Below are 19,419 nucleotides of genomic sequence, written 5' to 3'. Positions count from 1 at the left end.
GTACACGAAGTTACAAAATATTATAGCCTTAATTTTCAGTTTTAAATGTCTCACTTGAACATACTGGTGGAGAAAAACACGGGCATCATTCAGTGGTTCAATTTCCTGGGGGTCCCATTCTAAATGCAGCCATAATTATTGATTTGATCCCAAGTTCATTGTGAAATAAAGGAAGAAAATACGACTTCTTCTTAGGAGCAAAGCATAGTACTAACTCAAGATAGGTTAAGACTCTTCCTCCTAAACCATGACTCGGATCACTAAAAACAAAGTCATTTGCTGGTAACATTCAGTGTATGCCTACAAAAAGGATGCAAATGTAAGTCACCCTTTTGCCTTGAGCTCAAGGTTCAGGATAGAAAACGCATACACACAAACACATGTGAAGATAATGAATATTATAAAGCTCTGGATGTACACTGCAGGCAGTACTGTTAAGTCCAATGCACAGTGGAAAGTATTATTGGAATAACTAAAAAGTGAAGGAGAGATATCAGGAAATCTGGACAGCAAATGTGAACAAGAAGAGAAACAGTTTATCTCCTGGGAGAATTTCCGGTGCCCACCCTGGCCATATGGAAATCATAGGGTCTCCTTCTAAATGCCTTCATTTCGTCCTCTCTGATACCCCACAAGATCAGGAGAAGAGTGCTTTTATTTCCCAACGTCCTCTGTGGCGTTTTTGTAAGCAGTTTTGGTAGAGGAAGATACATATTATCAAATACTACAGCATTATAATCCTACAGAGCTCTTCTACACTGCTCCAAACTTGTTCAGGGTCAGACCTCATACGATACCTGTCTAGTCTAGGTTTTTCATTTCCGCTGCTGAACCGTCTAAATACAATTGATTAATCAAATCAGATTTCACTGAGTTTTTTACACAATTGGTTTGAATTTGCAATCAATTTAGGATGGAATCTCTTTTGATGTTTAATTTATCTTTCCTGTTTTTAGTTGGGGGCCAGCCAGACATTTTCAAACACATGATGTTTCAAATGAGATATGGTAACAGATACACACTACTGTGTATAAAATAGATAAACAACAAGGACCTACTGTATAGCACAGGGAACTCTATTCAGTATCTTGTAATAACCTATAATGGAAAAGAATCTGAAGAAGACTATATATATACACATGTGTGTATGTATGTATGTGTCTATAACTGGATCACTTTGCTGTATGCCTAAAACACTATAAATCAACTATACTTCAATTTTTTAAAACGAGATATGATCAAATATAAAATTTAGAAGGAATTTCTCACTTGGAGGCAGGGGACATGGGGAGAAGAGACAATGAAGACTAGAAGAGAAAGTCAGTATTTCTCTGTCTTCTGGGAGGATGTCGGAAGTGTCCCAAGGCACGCATAGCTCTTCTTCCTCTCACTTCTTTCATCGTCTCCCTGGCTCTTCCCTTGCCTGGCTCCTTCTCTCTCTAACGGACTCAGCTCACATGTCGCCTCCCCAGCTAGACATCTCTCTTTCCACCCAGTGGAACCTTCCCCCGGGCCTCCATCCCTCTATAACCCATCCCACTTAGGCCTTCATAATTCTGATCCCTCATTTGTTTACCTGCTTATTGTTACTTATCAGCACACCTGGTTTTTTTCTTCCAGTTTCACTGAGGCGCAATTGACATACAGCACTGTGTGAGTTTAAGGTTGTACAGCATTAATGATTTGACTTACGTACATCATGAAATGATTGTCACAGTAAGTTTAGTAAACATCCATCTCATACGGATACAAATAAAAGAAACGGGAAGAAATAGTTTTTCCTTGTGATGAGAAGTCTTAGGATTTACTCTCAGTAACGTCCATATGTAACATACAGCAGTGTTAATTATATTAATCATGTTGTACATTACATCCCTCGTACTTATTTATCTTATAACTGGAAGTTTGTACCTTTTGACTGCCTTTATCCAGTTCCCCGTCAGCACATTTGTTTATTATTTATTTTATTTTCTGAGTCCCTTGACTAAGATACAAGTTCTTTCAGGGCAGGATTTATTCACCTCCGTATTCTTGGCACTAAAAAAAAACATCTAACACACTTGAGATGTTCCAGGTATTTTTGCTGAATGAAGAATGATAAGGCTCTGTGTTTCCTCCAGAGAAATCTGTCATCGTTTCCCCACACTCACCTCCCTCAGGATGTCCTTTACTTACCCAGCCTTGGCACTCTTCTCTCTCATATCTGCTTTTCCTGCTGCGGCTCAAATGCTGTAAAGCCCCCTCTCCCTCCCTACTCACCATCCCCTGGCCACGTCCCCACCCTGCCCCATCACTCCTCCCCACATCCTTTTCTCCTCTAAATTGTTAGAGTCTTAACATCCCTGCTTTCCCCATCACCAGCTCAATGATCTTTAAATGGTGTAACAACTCTGTGCCTCAGCTTCCTCACCTAAAAATGGGAGAAAACAGAAACAAAATAACTACAGCTGCTGTCAGGATCAAGTGGGAAGTTCTGTAAACACTTGAAAGAGCCCGAACATCACAAAATGCTAACTATTCACAATTATTCTTATTCCCACACATGTGAACACTTCATTGAAATGCTACATTTTATTTTAAAATCTCAAATATGTCTGTTTTCTGTTTCTTCACAGTGTCTAGCATGTGTCATGTTTACTTAGTAGGCAGGTCAACAAGTAGTTGTCTGATTCAACCTAATAAAAGAGAAGGGAGGGGACTTCCCTGGTGGCGAAGTGGTTAAGAATCCGCCTGCCAATGCAGGGGACACAGGTTCAAGCCCTGTTCTGGGAAGATCCCACATGCCGCGGAGCAACTAAGCCCGCGAGCCACAACTACCGAAGCACACCGCAACAAAGAGTAGCCCCCGCTCGCTGCAACTAGAGAAAGCCTGCAGGTAGCAACACAGCCAAAAATAAATAAATAAATTTATTTAAAAAAAAAAAAAAAGAGAAGGGCAAGAGACAATGCAGAAAGGTGACCATATAAGTGAGCTGTTTTATTAACTCAATGATATTTACCTTGTATTCTTGAAATTTTGATGAAGAAAGCTCAGTACTTACAATTCTACAGTTTTATCAATAAATTCAACTTAGATTTCTACTTATTCTCAGATACCACCTGCTTTTAAGTGAACAGGCTTCAAATTTGTCACAATCTTGATCGTTTTTCTATTTCCTGAGGAATATTTTATCAATATTAGCTAGAAAGCAACTGGAAATCTTATCTTCTGTTTGACTGTACCTAAATGGTAATTCACAGACCCTTTGGATTGTTGCCCAGACAATAGAAAACAAAATCAAGAAAAAATAAAGCAGTGATACTAATTTTCATCTTAATGAAAAGTAAGTGAAGAGCAGATGAAATTAATAAATACTAGGGGAAAAGGGCCAAATTCCACCAGCACACATTTGTTGGACTTAACAAGGAACGTGTCGTTGGCTTACCCTCTTTATTCTATAGGATTCCAACAAATTAAGCTCCTCCAACTGGCAAGTTCTTAGTGTTGATGTAATGTTGCCTGTCCCTGGACAGCTGAGCTCAGCAGCTCTAGTTCCATTTTTCCTATCCAAAGAATAGCTAAAGAAACATTCTTTGGACAAGTGTAATATGTTTGCTGTGTTTCAAGAAATTTTTTTCACATTTTCCTCTCTAGCTCTGTTTATTGCGCCATGATTTCTATAGATTTGATTTATTTGGGGCCAGGTGCAAATTTTAATAAAAAGAACAATGTTCAAACTAGCCTAGAGCGGTCTAAAGGAGTTTCATGGATCCGATATTCCAGAAGAGAAATTTTCACTTCATGTGTAAACAGAGTTTAGTCCACCGTTCAGGCCTTGATTGATTGATTTTCAGTGTGAGAGGGTTTTCCCTCTTCCTCCAACTCTTCTTCTTTCTCTTCTCCTCTTTCTTCTTCTTCTCATTCTCTTCTCCTGCCTCCCCACCTCCTCCTCTCCCCCTCCTTCTTCTTCTTGACTAGTAAATAGACAATGTATTCAATTGATACAAAGGGTAGTTCTTTGACAAGTTTGTTTAAAAATTGAGGGCATAATATACATAAGTCTGTAACTTTATTCTTCTGACAACATATCATGGACATCCCTCAAAGTCAATAGATAAAATCTAGCTCATTATTATTATTTTTTAAAATTTTTTTAGCGTTACGTGGGCCTCTCACTGCTGCGGCCTCTCCCGCTGCGGAGCACAGGCCCTGGATGCACAGGCCCAGCGGCCATGGCCCACGGGCCCAGCCGCTCCGCGGCACGTGGGATCCCCCCAGACCGGGGCACGAACCTGCGCCCCCCGCGTCAGCAAGCGGACTCCCAACCACTGTGCCACCAGGGAAGCCCTAGCTCATTATTTTTAATACCAGCAAAATATTCTATAGCATGGGTATATTACAATTTTTCAACCAATCTATTGGTGAATAATCAGGTTGATTTTAGCTTTATTTTCCACTAACAAGATGAAAATTAGTATTTTTGTATGTGTGTCTTTGCATATGGGTACTTTTGGTTCTATAGGGTAGAGTCAAAATTGTAAGACCAATGGATCGAAAGATACAGATATAGGGACTTCCTTGGTGGGACAGTGGTTAAGAATCCGCCTGCCAATGCAGGGGACACTGGTTTGATTCCTGGTCCAAGAAGATCCCGCATGCCGTGGAGCAGCTAAACCCGTGTGTCACAACTACTGAGCCTGTGCTCTAGAGCCCATACTCCACAACTACTGAAGCCCATGCACTCTAGGGCCTGCATGCTGCAACTACTGAAGCCCATGCAAGAGCCCGTGCTCTGCAACAAGAGAAGCCACCGCAATGAGAAAGCCGCGCACCGCAACGAAGGGTAGCCCCCACTCGCCGCAACTCGAGAAAGCCCATGCGCAGCAATGAAGACCCAACTCAGCCAAAAGAAAAAGATACATATATCTTTATATTATGTAGATCTACATAAAGATCTCTGTAGTAACATTTTCCTACTTAGAGGAACATTTTCCTACTGCCATCATTTTTACTTTATCTTTTTTTTTATTCCATCAGCCTTGATTTTCTAATGACAACTTTTTTTAATGTTCAAAAACAACAAAAAATTATGCTTTTCCTTACTCAGAAAACTTCAATCCAGAAATGAAGTATGTCCCAAATCAAACCCTTTTTAAGTGTCACCATGTTATATCTGGGATAATTTTCTATGTTTTTTTAGCATTCCACTTTCTGATTTTTTTCTCAAAGTTATGAAAGAACAGCATGTGACCTTTGTCCATCACGAAAATGACGATATTTGTAGACTCGGTTTTATTTGGTAACATCAGTAGAACAAAGAATTACTTATCACATTTCTGTTTAGATCATTTTACAAAGACTCGTTTGTTCCTGAAATTTTATAATAGCCAAGTCTATCAAGGATTTTTTATTTTTTTTTGCTAACTCTCAAATATAATCTTGATATTGAGCCAGCAAAAATTTTTTTCAGTTAGTGCTATAATATACAATATACATCATGGGCCTGTTCTGAAATAAAGATGAGAATTATTTTCTGCTTTTTGGCTCTGGACCAATGGTTTACTGGCCAGTCTCTCAAGTAAAGTTTTTTGACTTTTACAGACAGAAAATATGTCCACTGGACACAGAATATTTTTTAATAAGAAGAAAAATAAGAAAAACTGTAGGATCTAGAAAAGACCATTTCTTTTGTATTCATTGACCATCAACATATATTATTTCATTTAATTCATAACAACCTATGAGATAAGTATCTATAGATGAGGAAACTGAGACTCAAAAAGGTTAAGTAACTTATTCAGTGCCTCACAGGAAGTAAGTAGGAAAGCCCCGATTTTTACTCCATTATCTGTCTGATTTTGAATCCATGCTCTATATACAGACATGTCCCCAGTTTCCTGTTTAATTTGCCATATTGACCATCACCAGTTTTTGGCCCATCCTTTTGTCCTTTCTCCGTTTTAAGTTACATGTCAATCTGAGTCAATCAGTGGTCAATGGTGATACGGACATGAAGGTTCCATTGCCTACAGTATTTCTACACAACTGGCATGGAATTTTGACTTAATGTGAGCTAAGCCCTCACTCTTGGAGAAGAAGGAGGATATTTCAGGGCCAGTTGAGCTGTTCCTTCTTCTGAGGTTGACATGTCTCCCAGAAGCTCTGATGATGGCTGGTGGCAGGACTACTTTCCGTGGAACATATTTAAGCCTCAGATTTCATCCTCATGTTACTGAAGATATTTTTTACCCTAGCATGTTAAAGCTACTCAGTAAAAGCTAAATCAATCTCATGTGATCCGTTTGCTGGGTGAACACTTTTCTCCCTTCTGTTTCTTTAACCCTAAGGCTTATTTGGGGAACTAATACTATTTTTCTTTGAGATTTCCGAAAGGCATACTGGAAAGTTCCTCAGATCTCTCTTGCTTGATAAGCTGTTAATGGGGGGAGGGGCAGTGACATTCCTCCAATCCTTGTTGTATTAAATTGATTCTACTTGAATAATTCCTTCATTGATAATTCTAGAAATTTTTCGACAGTGGAAAATTTAAGCAAGACTCACATGATTTGAAGAGACAACGCATTCTCTCCCTTGGATTGTAGTGAAATACACAGCCTTTTGTAGTTTAATATGTAAAACTGTCCAGAGGGGTTTTTTCTTTTATTTTTTCTTAATATGCCATCATGTATACAATTCTTGAATTGGCTAACCGTATTTTCCTCTATCTCATAGCAGTTGGTATTCTTCTTAAATATGGCATACATGAAAACACAGACTCATTGTTTTAAAAAATAATACAGAAAGAGGCCTAACTCAGATAAGTTGGGGCTGAAAATTTCCTGGGAGTGGAGCCGTAGAGGTAGAGGCGCTTTGTAAATGGCAGGGAATCTTTTTCTCAGTTCTTTGATTGCCATCCAAGTCTTTGGGGAGGAAATAAAACATCACTAAAGAGTCTGCGGTCTGGCACGTTGAGGTGAAGGCTGAACCACTGCCTGCTAGTACCTTCACCAGCGTCGTAACCCATCTTTTTTTTTTTTTTTAACGTTGTAAATGCTATATAAACTTTATATGAGCAAACAAGCTCAGAAATGCACATTCATCTCAAAAGTACCATCTTAGTACAAGTTAGAGCAAATTAAGATGAATCTAAGTGGGTTAAGTGAAACCGATGTCAAAATCACACATTTATATCTAAGGTAACTTCCTAAGGTGATATAGAACAAATCTAAGTGAAACTAAGCAGGCTGTTTGAAACAAGCAAGAAATGACACATCTGACAAGATGGGCTGACCATTAACCGAGGCTCTCGGAAGCAACCAAGCCCGGAAGACACCTGAAGCTAGTGCCATGCTGGGGCTGGTTTGCGGGGAAGCGGCTGAAACCACAGACGTGCTGCGAGTGGCTTGTCACCCCGGGAAGTGCTGCCCCCAGCGCTGCCCGATGTGCACAAGCCCTTGCACAAGTCGCTGATGCCCGGCGAAGGGCATTCCCATAACTGCATGCACTCAGGCTAAGCCGTGCACAACCACACCCCAAATTCAGAACGCGGAGCACATGACACCCCCGTCGCCCCACTACTCTCCCACTTTGGAGCACTTTCTGCAGAGCATGCAAGCGCTTCCCTTCTTTTTTCCCATCTTTCAAGTTGCTAAACCTGGGGTTGGGTGGCGCGTGGCTGCAACTGGAGCCTTCCCCTCTCCCGGGTTGCCCTGGGACCCTGGGGCACTCCGTTGTGTCCAAGCGACGCCCAAGCATCCCGCGCTCCTTCGATGCTCCCAGCGAGGACAATGGGGGTCCTCCGCATCCCAGTAAAGAATCGTCGGGGAGACGGGCTCTTGGGCCGCCTGAGAGTGCCGCAGGGGACAGCGCCCGGGGACTCGGCGTGCCCTCCGTCACCCAGGGTGCGCTCACCACTTGTAGCCTCTGCCGCGCTGGAATTTGAGGGTCAGCGCCGTCTCCAGAAAAAGCAAGAGGTTGAGCAGCGCCAGCAGCCAGTACCACGGCTCCTTCTTCACCTCGGTCACTCGCCAGACTCCAACCAGCGAGTGCAGCACGAAGAGCAGCCGGGTGGCCAGGGCGTTGAGCAGGACCAGTCCCTCCATGCCGCCCGGCGCGCTCTGCCCGCGCCCCGCAGACCCCGCCGCCGGGAGCACCCGAGCCCGCCCGAGGGCGGGACGCGACACAGCTCCGAGACCTGCCGCTGCTGTCGTCCTCCCTCACCCTCCCACGAACTGGAGCGAGCGGAGCGCCCCTCCCCCAAACTTCCTGAGAACTCTCGAAAGAGAGGCGATTCTGCACCCAGCTTTTCGGGCTTTCCGGGGAGTCTGGGGCTGCGCTGCTCGGGCTCCCAGGCGTTATTCTGCCGCGCTTGCCCATCCCCCTCCCAATCCCGGGGAGTGGGGAGGGCCCTCTCCGTCCCTGCCCTCGACCCCCGCCGCCCGGCCTCCGTGGGGTCCTCGAGAACCTCGCCGCTCCGAGGAATTGGAAAGAGGGAGGCGGACTGAAGGTCGTGGGGCTGCATAGCCAGAAAGGGGGAGGGGGACGTCGGGGGCTGGGGGGTTCCCTTACTTTTCCACTGAAGTACTTTAATTCACTCACACTTCTTGCAGGAACAGGCTCTCACGGTGACTCTGAGATGGGACGCAGGAGAGCCGGAGAATCTGCTGCGCAGGCAGGTTTAGAAATAAGGTTCCAGCCCAGTTTGGAGAATTAAAACTTTCCCGGACCAGAGGAAACGAGGCACCCTGGGCTTTCCCAGAGCTCCCTGCCCCTCCCTTAGCAGACGGGTAGCCCGGGTCACTTCCACTGTTTGGACCAGGTGTTATTAAAGCAAAGAGATAGTCTTTATTATGTCTCGCCCCCCCAACACACTATTTTTTCTGAAAGGAAGTAGGGTGGCAAGACAAGAGGGCAGAGGGGACAGTGAGGGGGAGACAAGATAAAGCTAGGTTTAGGTCAGACGGAGAAATTCATGGAGTAGGACACTGTACCCTTGACATCAATGAGTCATGAAGTAAACTCCGACTTGCCAGCACCCAAGGCAAAGAGGCAACTGAAGTCAGCGTTTCCCAAAGCACCTTCATGATTTTTGTTTCCTTGTTTGGTCTCCTACCACCTGTACCACGATTAACTTAACATTTTTCCTTAAACGAACTCAAATTTTTACTGAAATAATTTTTAAAGAAATCTTTGTATCACTTGTAAATGGAAAATCAGTGTAGTAAGCTATAAATGGAAGGTAATTACCAAAAATCAATAGAATAAAATGAAGCTAAGTTATTGAGACCTTGCTAGATATTAATTATTACCTTCCAAGCCTCTGTGCCTCAACCTCCCTCTTTCTGGGAAAATAAAGAAATGCTAGTCCTGGGACTTTCCTGGTGGTCCAGTGGTTAAGACTCTGGGCTTCCACTGCAGGGGGCTCTGTTCCATCCCTCATGAGGGAACTGAGATCCCCCATGCCTCGTGATGCGGCCAAAAAAAAAAGCTAGTCCTCTTACTACCAAGCAGGAATGCTCTCTTGACCACATTAGTAAACTTGAAAGTAAAACTCAGAGAGAATTGTCTTTCTTGCTTAGGTTTATTCAGTCTAAAATCATCCCAACGCTGTCTTAAATTAGGTTGAAATCTCTGAATTATACAATTACTGTCTTCATTAGGTGAAAAAAAATCCAGTTACTTAAAAGAAACTCAGTTATTTCTGGTGCTGTGATTAAGATTGCTTTTTTCCTGTGCGTCTGCATTCTTCCACATCTTACAGGAAACCTAGCAGTGATATCCTGGGGCTGTTTATTATAGCGCCCTTCAGTGCAGGCTGATGGCACAGTGACCAGTGACTGTACAGCAGTGATTCTGTACAGCGGGAAGCAGCATGGTGTGGACGTTGGAGCCCCAGCACTGGCTCAACTGGCTGTCCTGGACTCCTGGCTCAGCCACTTAGTTGTGTGTAACCTTTGTACCTCAGTTTCCTCATCTATAAACGGGGTACTAAGCCTCTCAACTCGTAGGGCCATTGTGAGTATAAAAGGAGTTCATTCATATAAAGCTCCTGGCACGTCCTGAGAGCTTGGCAAACCTTGGCAATTACTGCCTGGACCAGGAAACTTAGTCCAGGGGAGCTGCTCTTTGATGATCTGAGACAAGTAATAATGAAAGTGCAGAGAGAAACTTGACATTCCTAAGACCTGTCAAAATCCTCCATCCCGACACCACCAGGAACACATCTATTGCTGAACAAGTTGGTCTTATTACGTTTTTAGGGAGGGAGTACACACTCCATGGAGAACTGTGGGGTGTCTCGCTAAGAAGCTGTCAGAAAGGTTAGAAAAAACTTACTAGAAAGGATTGGGCTTGTGTTAGGTGATTTTAAAGAGGGCTGAAGAAGGTGGGGCTTTACTCTAAATTGGATGCTATCAGCAAGTAGGGTTCATAATTCTACAATTGAGTGTCTTGATGCTAATTTAGATAGGTGGGGAATGTTTGGTCATTTTTGTGGTTTGGACAATGTTCATGTTTTGTCTGTGTTCAGACATGATTGTAGAGTGGTCCTATCTTTTGTCTTGATCCATCATGCTCACAGAGTGGCCTTGCTTGAAGTGGATGTGCTGTGAAATTTTTGTGCTCACCAGGAGGAGACCGAGACCGGGCTGACAGTGCCAGACCAGTTGCCTGCTTTAGGGGGTTGCTTTTCTCTTTCTCAGGTCTCTTGAGAAGGGCTCTCCAGGGGGAAAGGTTAACAGAAAAGAAAGGAGGTCAATCTGACATCTTCCCCACATCTTTTTTTTTTTTTTCTCTGTTTTGAAGGTTTAGATTCGGTATAGGTTTTGTTGTCTCTGGATCTGAAAAACAAAACTGTCATTAATGAGCACCTTAAGGTTAGTTCTTTTTAATTTTCTCCTAAACCCGTTTTAGAAAACTGGAAGCTTTGAAAAATATTTTGAAACCTTCAAGCCAAGAGTCCGATAATCATTTAAAAAAGAAAAAAGCACTGAGCAATTAAAAAAATCTCCCACACCTACAGGGCTAGAGATGTCCCCGCCTGATACTATCCGAAGAGTGTGCATGCAATTACGGTCCCACCCATGGCCTCCCAATAGTGATGCAATCCAAAGTCGTGTCTGCATCCAGAGCTACCAAAGTTGCAGGTTGGTCTCAAAAGCCACAACCTCCTAATAATGTTCATTTCTCCCATAGCCCCATTTTGATCCTATTCAGACATCACTCTAACACACACACGCACACACACAGAAGCAGGCAGTGGTGTCAGTGCAAGGAGGGCTCCCATGAGCCTCTGAGAGCTAGTGCTTAGTGCGTCTCACTCAGGCCTTGGTAGAGCTGCCTTGATTTCTCTCCTCTACCCCATCCCCCAGCCCTGGCTGCTGCAAGAGCCACATCCACCCCCAAGAGTGTTCTGATTCTCTTTACACCCTTACTAGGAGTCTCACCTAGCCCACCCCCCTCTTTCTTTCAAGAACACTTCTCAGATTTTAACTCGAGATCATTGAGGGCTCTAGGTAAGGAGTAGCGGTGGTCCCCAATATAGACGGTCTGAATATAGTTATTGAATAAATACCTTGAGCACAGCTGCTCTTCACACTTGCTGGTATGACTTTAGCGTCTTAGGCACACTCATGGAAAGAGCTGTGCTCATCTCTGTTCTCTTAGGCTGTTTTCTTCTACTCTGCTTTCTCCATTGACCCTATCCTATCTGTATTCTAGCTTCCTGAAATTCCTCAAAATGCCTAGTCTGTCCCCCCATGCCTTCAAAGCACTGTTTTAATTGCATCCTTTCTGGCTTTAAAAATCTCTTCTGTTATTTCAAAGGTGAAGTCTTAGCTGCTAGATCACAAATTTGAACCAGAAAACTCACAGATTTATTTACTGTTCTGAAACATAAGGATTAAATAGGAACTCTAATTGCAACTATTTCACATTATATATAATAGTAGAGGAAAAACAGATCTTTGCTAAGTTACTAATAACTGTAATAATTACTCTCATTTTAAAAAAAGGAAAAGTCAGAGGTAATTATCAACCTTCAGAAACTTTAACAGCTAGCAAGGAAGAGAAATCTGAAGTATAGGCAAAGGGTCTGGAGTGAGGCTGCCCTCAGGTTGCCTTCTTCAAGCCTTGTCACCACCTCTTAAGTGATTGGCAAGTTGCTTAACCTCTTTGAGCCTTGGTTTCTCATCTGTAAGATAAGAATAATGATAATACCTTCATGTATTATGAGGATTAAATTAAATGATATTTCTAAAGTGCTTAGAAAAATGCCCAAATTATAGCAAGCACTCAGTAAATATTTGTTGAATAAATAAATGAAGATACGAGTGAGAGCTGAATAAGCAACACCCCAAAACAGAAATATGTTATTCCCCAGCTGGCATCATAGCCGAGTCCTCTTCTAAGGCCAGCTGCTTGTAAATGATGGGGTAAATAATAAAGTAGTAAATATTATTGGTATGAGCTCAGTGTTTCATTCTATCACATGGAGGGAGATCACAGATCAGTGGAAACACTGCATGATTGGCTGTGATGATAAGTAAGTCTAAAAATGCTGGTGGTTTTACTCCCCTGAAGTTGTAAGATTCATTTCCCAGGATAGCTAAATAGTTAAGATTTTGGCTTGGGAGTCATGCAGCTTGGGTTTGAGTCACAGTTCCTGTTATGGGCTGAACTATGTTCTCCCAGTATCCATATGTTAAAGTCCCAACCCCTAGTACTGTAACTCAGAATGTAAGTGGATTTCAAGATAAGGTCTTTAAAGAGGTGATTAAATTAAAATGTAGCCATTAAGGTGGATCCTAATGCAATTTGAATGGTGTCCTTATAAAAAGAGGAAATTTGGGTGCACAGAGATAACAGGAGTGCACATGCACAGAGGACAGGCCATGTGAGGATTCAGCGAGAAGGTGGCCGTCTGCAAGCCAAGGAGAGAGGCCTCAGACAGAAGCAGACTGCTCTCTGTGATCTAGAACTGTGAGAAAGTAAATATCTGTTCTTTTTTTTTTAAATATTTATTTATTTATTTATTTATTTTAAAAATTTATTTGGCTGTGCCAGGTCTTAGTTGGGGCATGTGAGATCTTCGTTTCCACGTGCGGGATCTTCATTGAGGCACGCGGGATATTTTAGTTGCGGCATGTGGGATCTAGTTCCCTGACCAGGGATTAAACCCGGGCCCCCTGCATTGGGAGCATTGAGCCTTAACCACTGAACCATAAGGGAAGTCCCAAAGGTCTGTTCTTTAAGCCAGTCTGTGGTATTTTATTATGGCAGCCCTAGCAAAGTAAATGCTTCAAGCACTTAACCCATAGATTTTGATGATGAAATGAGATTATCATTTAGCACAAATTCTGCCTCATAGTAAGAGCTAAATATGTTAGCTAATATTATTATTGCTATCATTATAATACCAATGATTATTATTGTTACTAGTGTCTCCAGAGGGACAGTTATCAGGCCCCCTTCCTATCATATTGAAATACACACCCAAAATATTGTATCTCTATGTAAATCACAAGCCTATTTTACAGATGAAGAAACAACTTTCTTTTAAAGATTTTTGGGGTCTGGTAAGAAGGCTTGAATCTTTCAGAAAATAAAGTGTGACTATCAAACACCAAGTAATCCATTTGAAAAAAGAAAGTTCATTCCAAATGTGAATTTAAATAATGATTAGTTGGCTACTTGATTGGTTGATTGGACATGTTGATTCATTTTGGATTTGTCCAAATAAGCCTAGGATTATAGCTGTAGTCGTGAAGATACCATGTAGCATTTAATCGTGAAAATTCTTAACCACAGGAGCACTAAAATGAATGTATACAGGAAAGCATTGTAAGATGCTTCTTGTAAATGCTTCTTTTAGGTGTGACTTAGAAGAGATCGTCAGGGGGCTAGGGAGAGATTGATAGTGTGACAGTCATGATGCCTTGTCTCCAAACCCCAACTCAAGGTCTTCCTTTGTAAAATGGAGCTGGGGATGCCAGGCTTGTATATACCATGATCCTTAAAAGAGTCACATGAGGTAACGAATATGAAATTGCTCCATAAAAGGACACTGAGGTTAAGGTTCACATTACAGTGATAAGTCATGTTGGTATACATTCCCTTGATATGATGTGATGAGAATAGCACTGTATCTCTGTGGTCTTCCTCCCCAAAACCCATAACCCCAGTCTAACCATGAGAAAAAACATCAGACAAACTCAAGTTGAGGGACATGTTGCAGGATACCCTACCAGTACTTCTCGAAACCATCGAGGTCATGAAAAACAAGCAAAGACTGAGAAACTCTCACAACCCACAGGAAATTAATTAGACATGATGAATGGATGTGGTGTCCTCACTGAGATCCTGGAACAGAAAAAGGACAGTGGAAAACTAGTGAAGTCCAAATGAGGTCTAGAGTTGAGTTGGTAGTAATGTAAGATATTAACAAAAGGGAAACCAGATGAGGGGTATACAGGAATTGTCTGCACTATCTTTGCAAACTTTACGTAAATCTAAAATTATTATAAAATTTAAAAGTGTATTTTCAAAAAGGAAATTGACGTACTAATATCAGAATTTATCTGATTATTTCATTTAATTTGAAAGCAGCTTACAAATTCAAAAGCTCACTTTAGAAATGTCAGGTAAGGGAATAATTATGTGATAGTTTGCAAATACTTTTAGAATAGCAGAGTCGAGTATTTTTCTGCTGTCGCCCAGGCCTAGAGTCTCTGCTTGATTATCACTGTCATCAAACAGTCATCTCATTACTGAAGAGTTCACTGAGCTCACCAAGTCCGGCCTCCTCACTTTGCAAACTGAGGCCCAGAATGGGCAGGTGACTTATTTGAAGTGTATAATAGTGTTAAGAATGGAAAACAAAAGATATTTTTTATTGCACATAAAGTACTAGAAAAATTATGAATATGTATAAATATATATACACGCACATAATATATGTTATATACTGCATTATCTATAAAATCTTTCTTTTTAATAGAAATGAGATGTAGAAGCATAGGACGTCCTTGTTGAGTCTGTTAGTCTGGTGGGTTTTTTGTGGGGGGGTGGATTGTTTTGGTTTTTTTTTTTTTTGTCTAGACTGTTACGGAAACACATCCAGCTCAGTTAAGGAAGGAAGTTGATAACAAAAACAAATCAGTAAAACTGTGTCCCTTTTAGGTGACAGGCCTGCACTACATTGAGGATTTAAAGGTGAGAAGGATCAGGTCTTTGACCTTGGGGACCTCCCAGCCTGGTCCAGGCAGCAAACACCTAAGCAGCTTTACACTAGCACGTCAGAAGCATGAGGGTAGATGGGAGTCACCTGACCCAACTATAGGACCAGCTCGATGGAGCCCGTCTTGGAAGAGTGACCATCTGAGATGCCTTAACAGAGGAGTGAGGAGTTAGCCGAATGGAGAGACGGGGCCGGGGGGGGGGGGGGGATTCCAGGCAGGAGAAGAGACTTCTTGTCCTCTGAGATTGCAAGGAAGGAAGGAAGCATGTGGATTTAGATAAGGCAAAATCTTAAGACGGGAAGTTGACAGATCAGGCTCGAGGGGCTGTCGTCACAGTGAAGTAGGGCGTGAGGCCGTGTGCTGGCAGGGAGGGGAGGGCGCTGGGTGGAGATCTTTAGGAGTATGGTAAAGCCTTGGGCCTGTATCTGAGGGAGAAGAGAGTGGACTCTAATCCAAGGCAAGTGAAGGGTTAACGAACATTCCAAGCTAGCATTAGCACCAACATACAGGAATATGCAGCTTCCTCTGGCAGCCTTCAACTGTCCAACGGTAGAGAGAGTACAGAGAAAGTAGGTTGTAGCCTTCATCTTGGGTTCAGTTTTCCCAGACAGGGTGAGCAGAGTGTGGGGATCTAAGAGAACCAAGGATGGTGAATATTTGCTGTTCGGACCTCAGCTGTAAAGGTCGTGGGCAGGGCAAAAAGGGAAAGAAGGAAGTCAGCAGACTGGAAGAAAATAAAAGCGACATGAAAGCCAACGTTCCTGTAAGAATCAGAGAACGTCACAGTCTCTTAAAACTAAATTTGTTAGAAAAGAAAACCAATCCATGTGTCAAGCTTCTGAGTAAAGAAAGGAGATGTCTGGAGGGTTAAGAGAGGCAGAAGATGTTCAACCCAGATGACATTGACAGAGGATGACACTTAGATGAAGGCAAAAGCTCGATGGGGTGCCAGGAGAATGCACCTGGGGTGTTGGCATTGTTCAGGGGTACAGAATTGAAGAGCAGTAGGGGATAAAAAAAACACCAAGGAGAGGAGGTGGAGTGGCGATACCTTTTGTTCAATGACCAAGGATTGCAGAAATGGGAGGAGTGGTCAGAACTGATGCTTCTAATATGGCCAGGAAAGAAGCAGCTCCTGGTGAAGTGACCTAACTATGGAACTACAGGCAAGTACATGAATCTAGGCCTCCCTTTCCTCATTCTAAGAGTTCTGCCCTAACAGGCTGTTGTGGCACTGGAGAAGGTAATGCACCTGGACCACAGTAAGTGGTACCTAATAAAGGAGAGCCAACTTTGACAGTGGCTGAGAATCCTAGGTGGTCTGACCAGTCTACGCAAGACCTGCACACAGTGGACAGAGAGAGGTGGTGATGCCCAGGTGCCAGGCGGGCAGAGCAGCAGTGGGAGTCTGATATGACCAAGAGCTTAGGTTTGAAAACCCATAGCAAGCGTTTCATGTTGAAGCCTACTTTGAAATACAAAAAATAGTGGAGGGTGGTATCCTAAATCATTACTGCAGATATGTGTTCTAAAAAGAAATGCCCTTTTTGGCCCTGATTGCACCCCAAAAGGCTAATCTGTTGTTCGTAGGTCAAGAGGAGGCATATACATGGCAGAAAATGAAGTAGAGGGAAGAGGCGTTTAATTGAGTGAGGGACGGGAACAAAGAGACCAGGAAAACCTGTGTAGAGGCAACATTGTCAAGTGAACTCAGTCGAATTCCAAGGCTCTGGGCTCAGATTGTGTTCATGAGGAAGGGCCATTCATGAGATCCATGGGGTCTTTCGCTCTCATTATTCCTAATAAGTTGGTTATGTTTATAAAATAGAATCATAACTACATCTGGAACTTTTACACAGAAATTAAGGTTGACGTATGTGCCAGAATGATTTATATTCCCTGATAAGATGGTAAAGATTTACTTTACTTGCACTCTTACTTATTATTCATACTTTATTTTGCAAATTGGTAGTAACCCAACTGCAGCCAGATCGAGAGTTCACATGCCAAGTTTTGGTCTGAAAAGTTTTTGCATCCAGTATATACTTGGCCACGAAAATAAGGAGATTGAATAAGAGAAGAGAGAAGAGAGTGTTTTATGTACTCTGGAGGTCAAAACCAGATGTGAGTAAGGTTCTCACGGAGTGTGGCTAGCTAACATCTGGTAATCCCTAATGCATTTCACTGCCCATTTGTAAGTTTCCCCCAGTGTTTAACATCAACAGCTATTCAGGAACGTAGTGACTTGCACAAAAATAAAATTTATAGATATGAAAGACAAAGCCAGAAAATTACTCTGTTCTTGGCATTCATCCTTCCTGGGCAAGGAGTTCATATTTTCTTTCGGTCGATGCCGTGTTTAATAACGCTATATGATTGGTTAGATTTTGATTGAGCTGAATGTGTTTTGTTTGTTTTGTATGACTCAGTGAAAAAAGAAACATAAAACCTTAGGCTAACTTTAATCAGAGAGCTCTGTTTTTTTCTGTGTAATCTGAAGAAGACTTGGGAAAATAGCCCCAGAAGGACTAGTTGTGCCTCTAGTTGGGGAGGAAGGCGAGTAAGGGTTGGTGAGGAAGGTGGGTAATTTAGCCTATTTTCTTCTCTTGGCACAGTGTCTCTGATTTCTTGTTCCCTTTCAAAAAACTCTCTTCTACAAAGACAGCTCCCACGACCTGCAGAATTTGTAAAGCAATTTGCAGAGGAGAGCAGACATGTCTGTATTTCCAAACACAAAGGTCACAAAGGCTGTGGGACACAGCTGCAAAGTGGATGGCTGCTAACTGCAGCAGTTAAGGTTGGACATATGTTCCTCACTCTTCCGTAGATCTATGTTGCATTATATAAATTAACAGTAATCTAGACATTCCTTTGGCAGGTCCATAAGGCCCACAGAACTGATTAATTAATAACTAATTCAGAGATGACAACAAGGTATACACTTGTGTGCCTACTCAGGTCCACTGGTAGTGGCTGCCAGGAATACGGGCATTAGAAGATTTCTAAAGCTCTTCCCAAGCTCAGTGGCAAAGTGCACTGGTAGACTTTGGATACTGGCCAGGGCAGTGGGCACATGAGCCACTTAGTAACCATCCTTCGTTTAACCTAAGGTGTTTGTCATGATAAGAGATAAGATCTGTCTCCTAAAGTTTGGGAATTTTTAATTCAAAATAAACCCACAGTTACAGATGCATATGCATGTCATGCAGTAATAGTAATACAGCCAGTGATGTGATGACACTTTGTATCTTTAGAAGAGCTTCTACGAGTCATCCCATGAGGTTCCAAAGTGATCTCACAGTATAGAAAGGGGAAGTATTTTTATCCCCATTGCCAAATGAGGGACTGGATTTCAGAGCAGATAACTCATCAGAGTTCGTGCAGCTGGTAAGTTAGAGAATTAAGGAAATATTTTGTAATCATCTGAATATCTTATAACCACTCAAATTTCTGACTCAAATTAGGAGTCACAGAACTGTGGGAACTCTGGCTAGGATCGTCTGATTCCTAAATTTTGCAACAACAAGAGTGAACATGACTACACAGGAAACGTTTACAATAAATGTGTGTATACGTGATTAAGTGACAAGTGGGCAATAGCCAGCCTTTGAAATGCATGAATGACTATTAGTCAGAGTTCTCCAGGAAAAAAAGGATTTATGTTTGTATGTATTATGTGTGTATGTACATGTATTACTTATAAAGAATTGATTCACGTGCTTACGGAGGCTGGCACGTCCAAGATCTGCAGAGTCCGTGTCCCAGTTGGGGTCTGAAGAATGGCAGCCTGCTGTAGAACCAGGAAGAACAGAGCTTCTACTCTGAAGGCTCTCAAGCAGGAGAATTCTCTCTTTTTTGTAGAAGCGTCAGCCTTTTGTTCTATGCGTGCCTTCACCTGATTAGATGAGGCTCATCCCCATTATGGAGGGCAATCTGCTGTACTCAGTCTGCCAATTCAAACGTTAATCTGAGCCCAAAACACCTGCACAGAAAAACCCAGAATAATGTTTGACCAAATATCTGGGCACCCCATGGTCCAGTCAAGTTGACACACAAAATTAATCATCACAAGTCCACCTCTTGTCAACTTGTCATCCATATACTTCTCCTTAAGCCATATTTAATCTCCAAATAAGGTAAATAACAATGTCATCCTTATACGTAACATGACACAATTATCCTGTGTACAGCCAAACACACTAA

At 42.3% G+C, this 19,419-nt stretch overlaps 1 protein-coding gene across 1 annotated transcript in view; it reads right to left on the bottom strand.

Moving 5' to 3' along the window:
- TMEM26 (transmembrane protein 26) overlaps window positions 1–8,082 on the bottom strand; it is a 43,373-nt gene extending 35,291 nt beyond the window's left edge. Inside the window, exon 1 of the mRNA XM_060033766.1 lies at window positions 7,892–8,082. Within this exon, the coding sequence (XP_059889749.1) occupies window positions 7,892–8,082 (191 nt within the window). The remainder of the gene's footprint in view (window positions 1–7,891) is intronic.
- Between the last annotated feature and the right edge of the window lie 11,337 nt (window positions 8,083–19,419).

Source organism: Delphinus delphis, chromosome 16, assembly GCF_949987515.2.
Source record: "Delphinus delphis chromosome 16, mDelDel1.2, whole genome shotgun sequence".
Taxonomy (NCBI): Eukaryota; Metazoa; Chordata; class Mammalia; order Artiodactyla; family Delphinidae; genus Delphinus; species Delphinus delphis.
The sequence above is the reverse complement of the archived record's forward strand: the minus strand, read 5'-3'. Positions and strand labels throughout refer to the sequence as shown.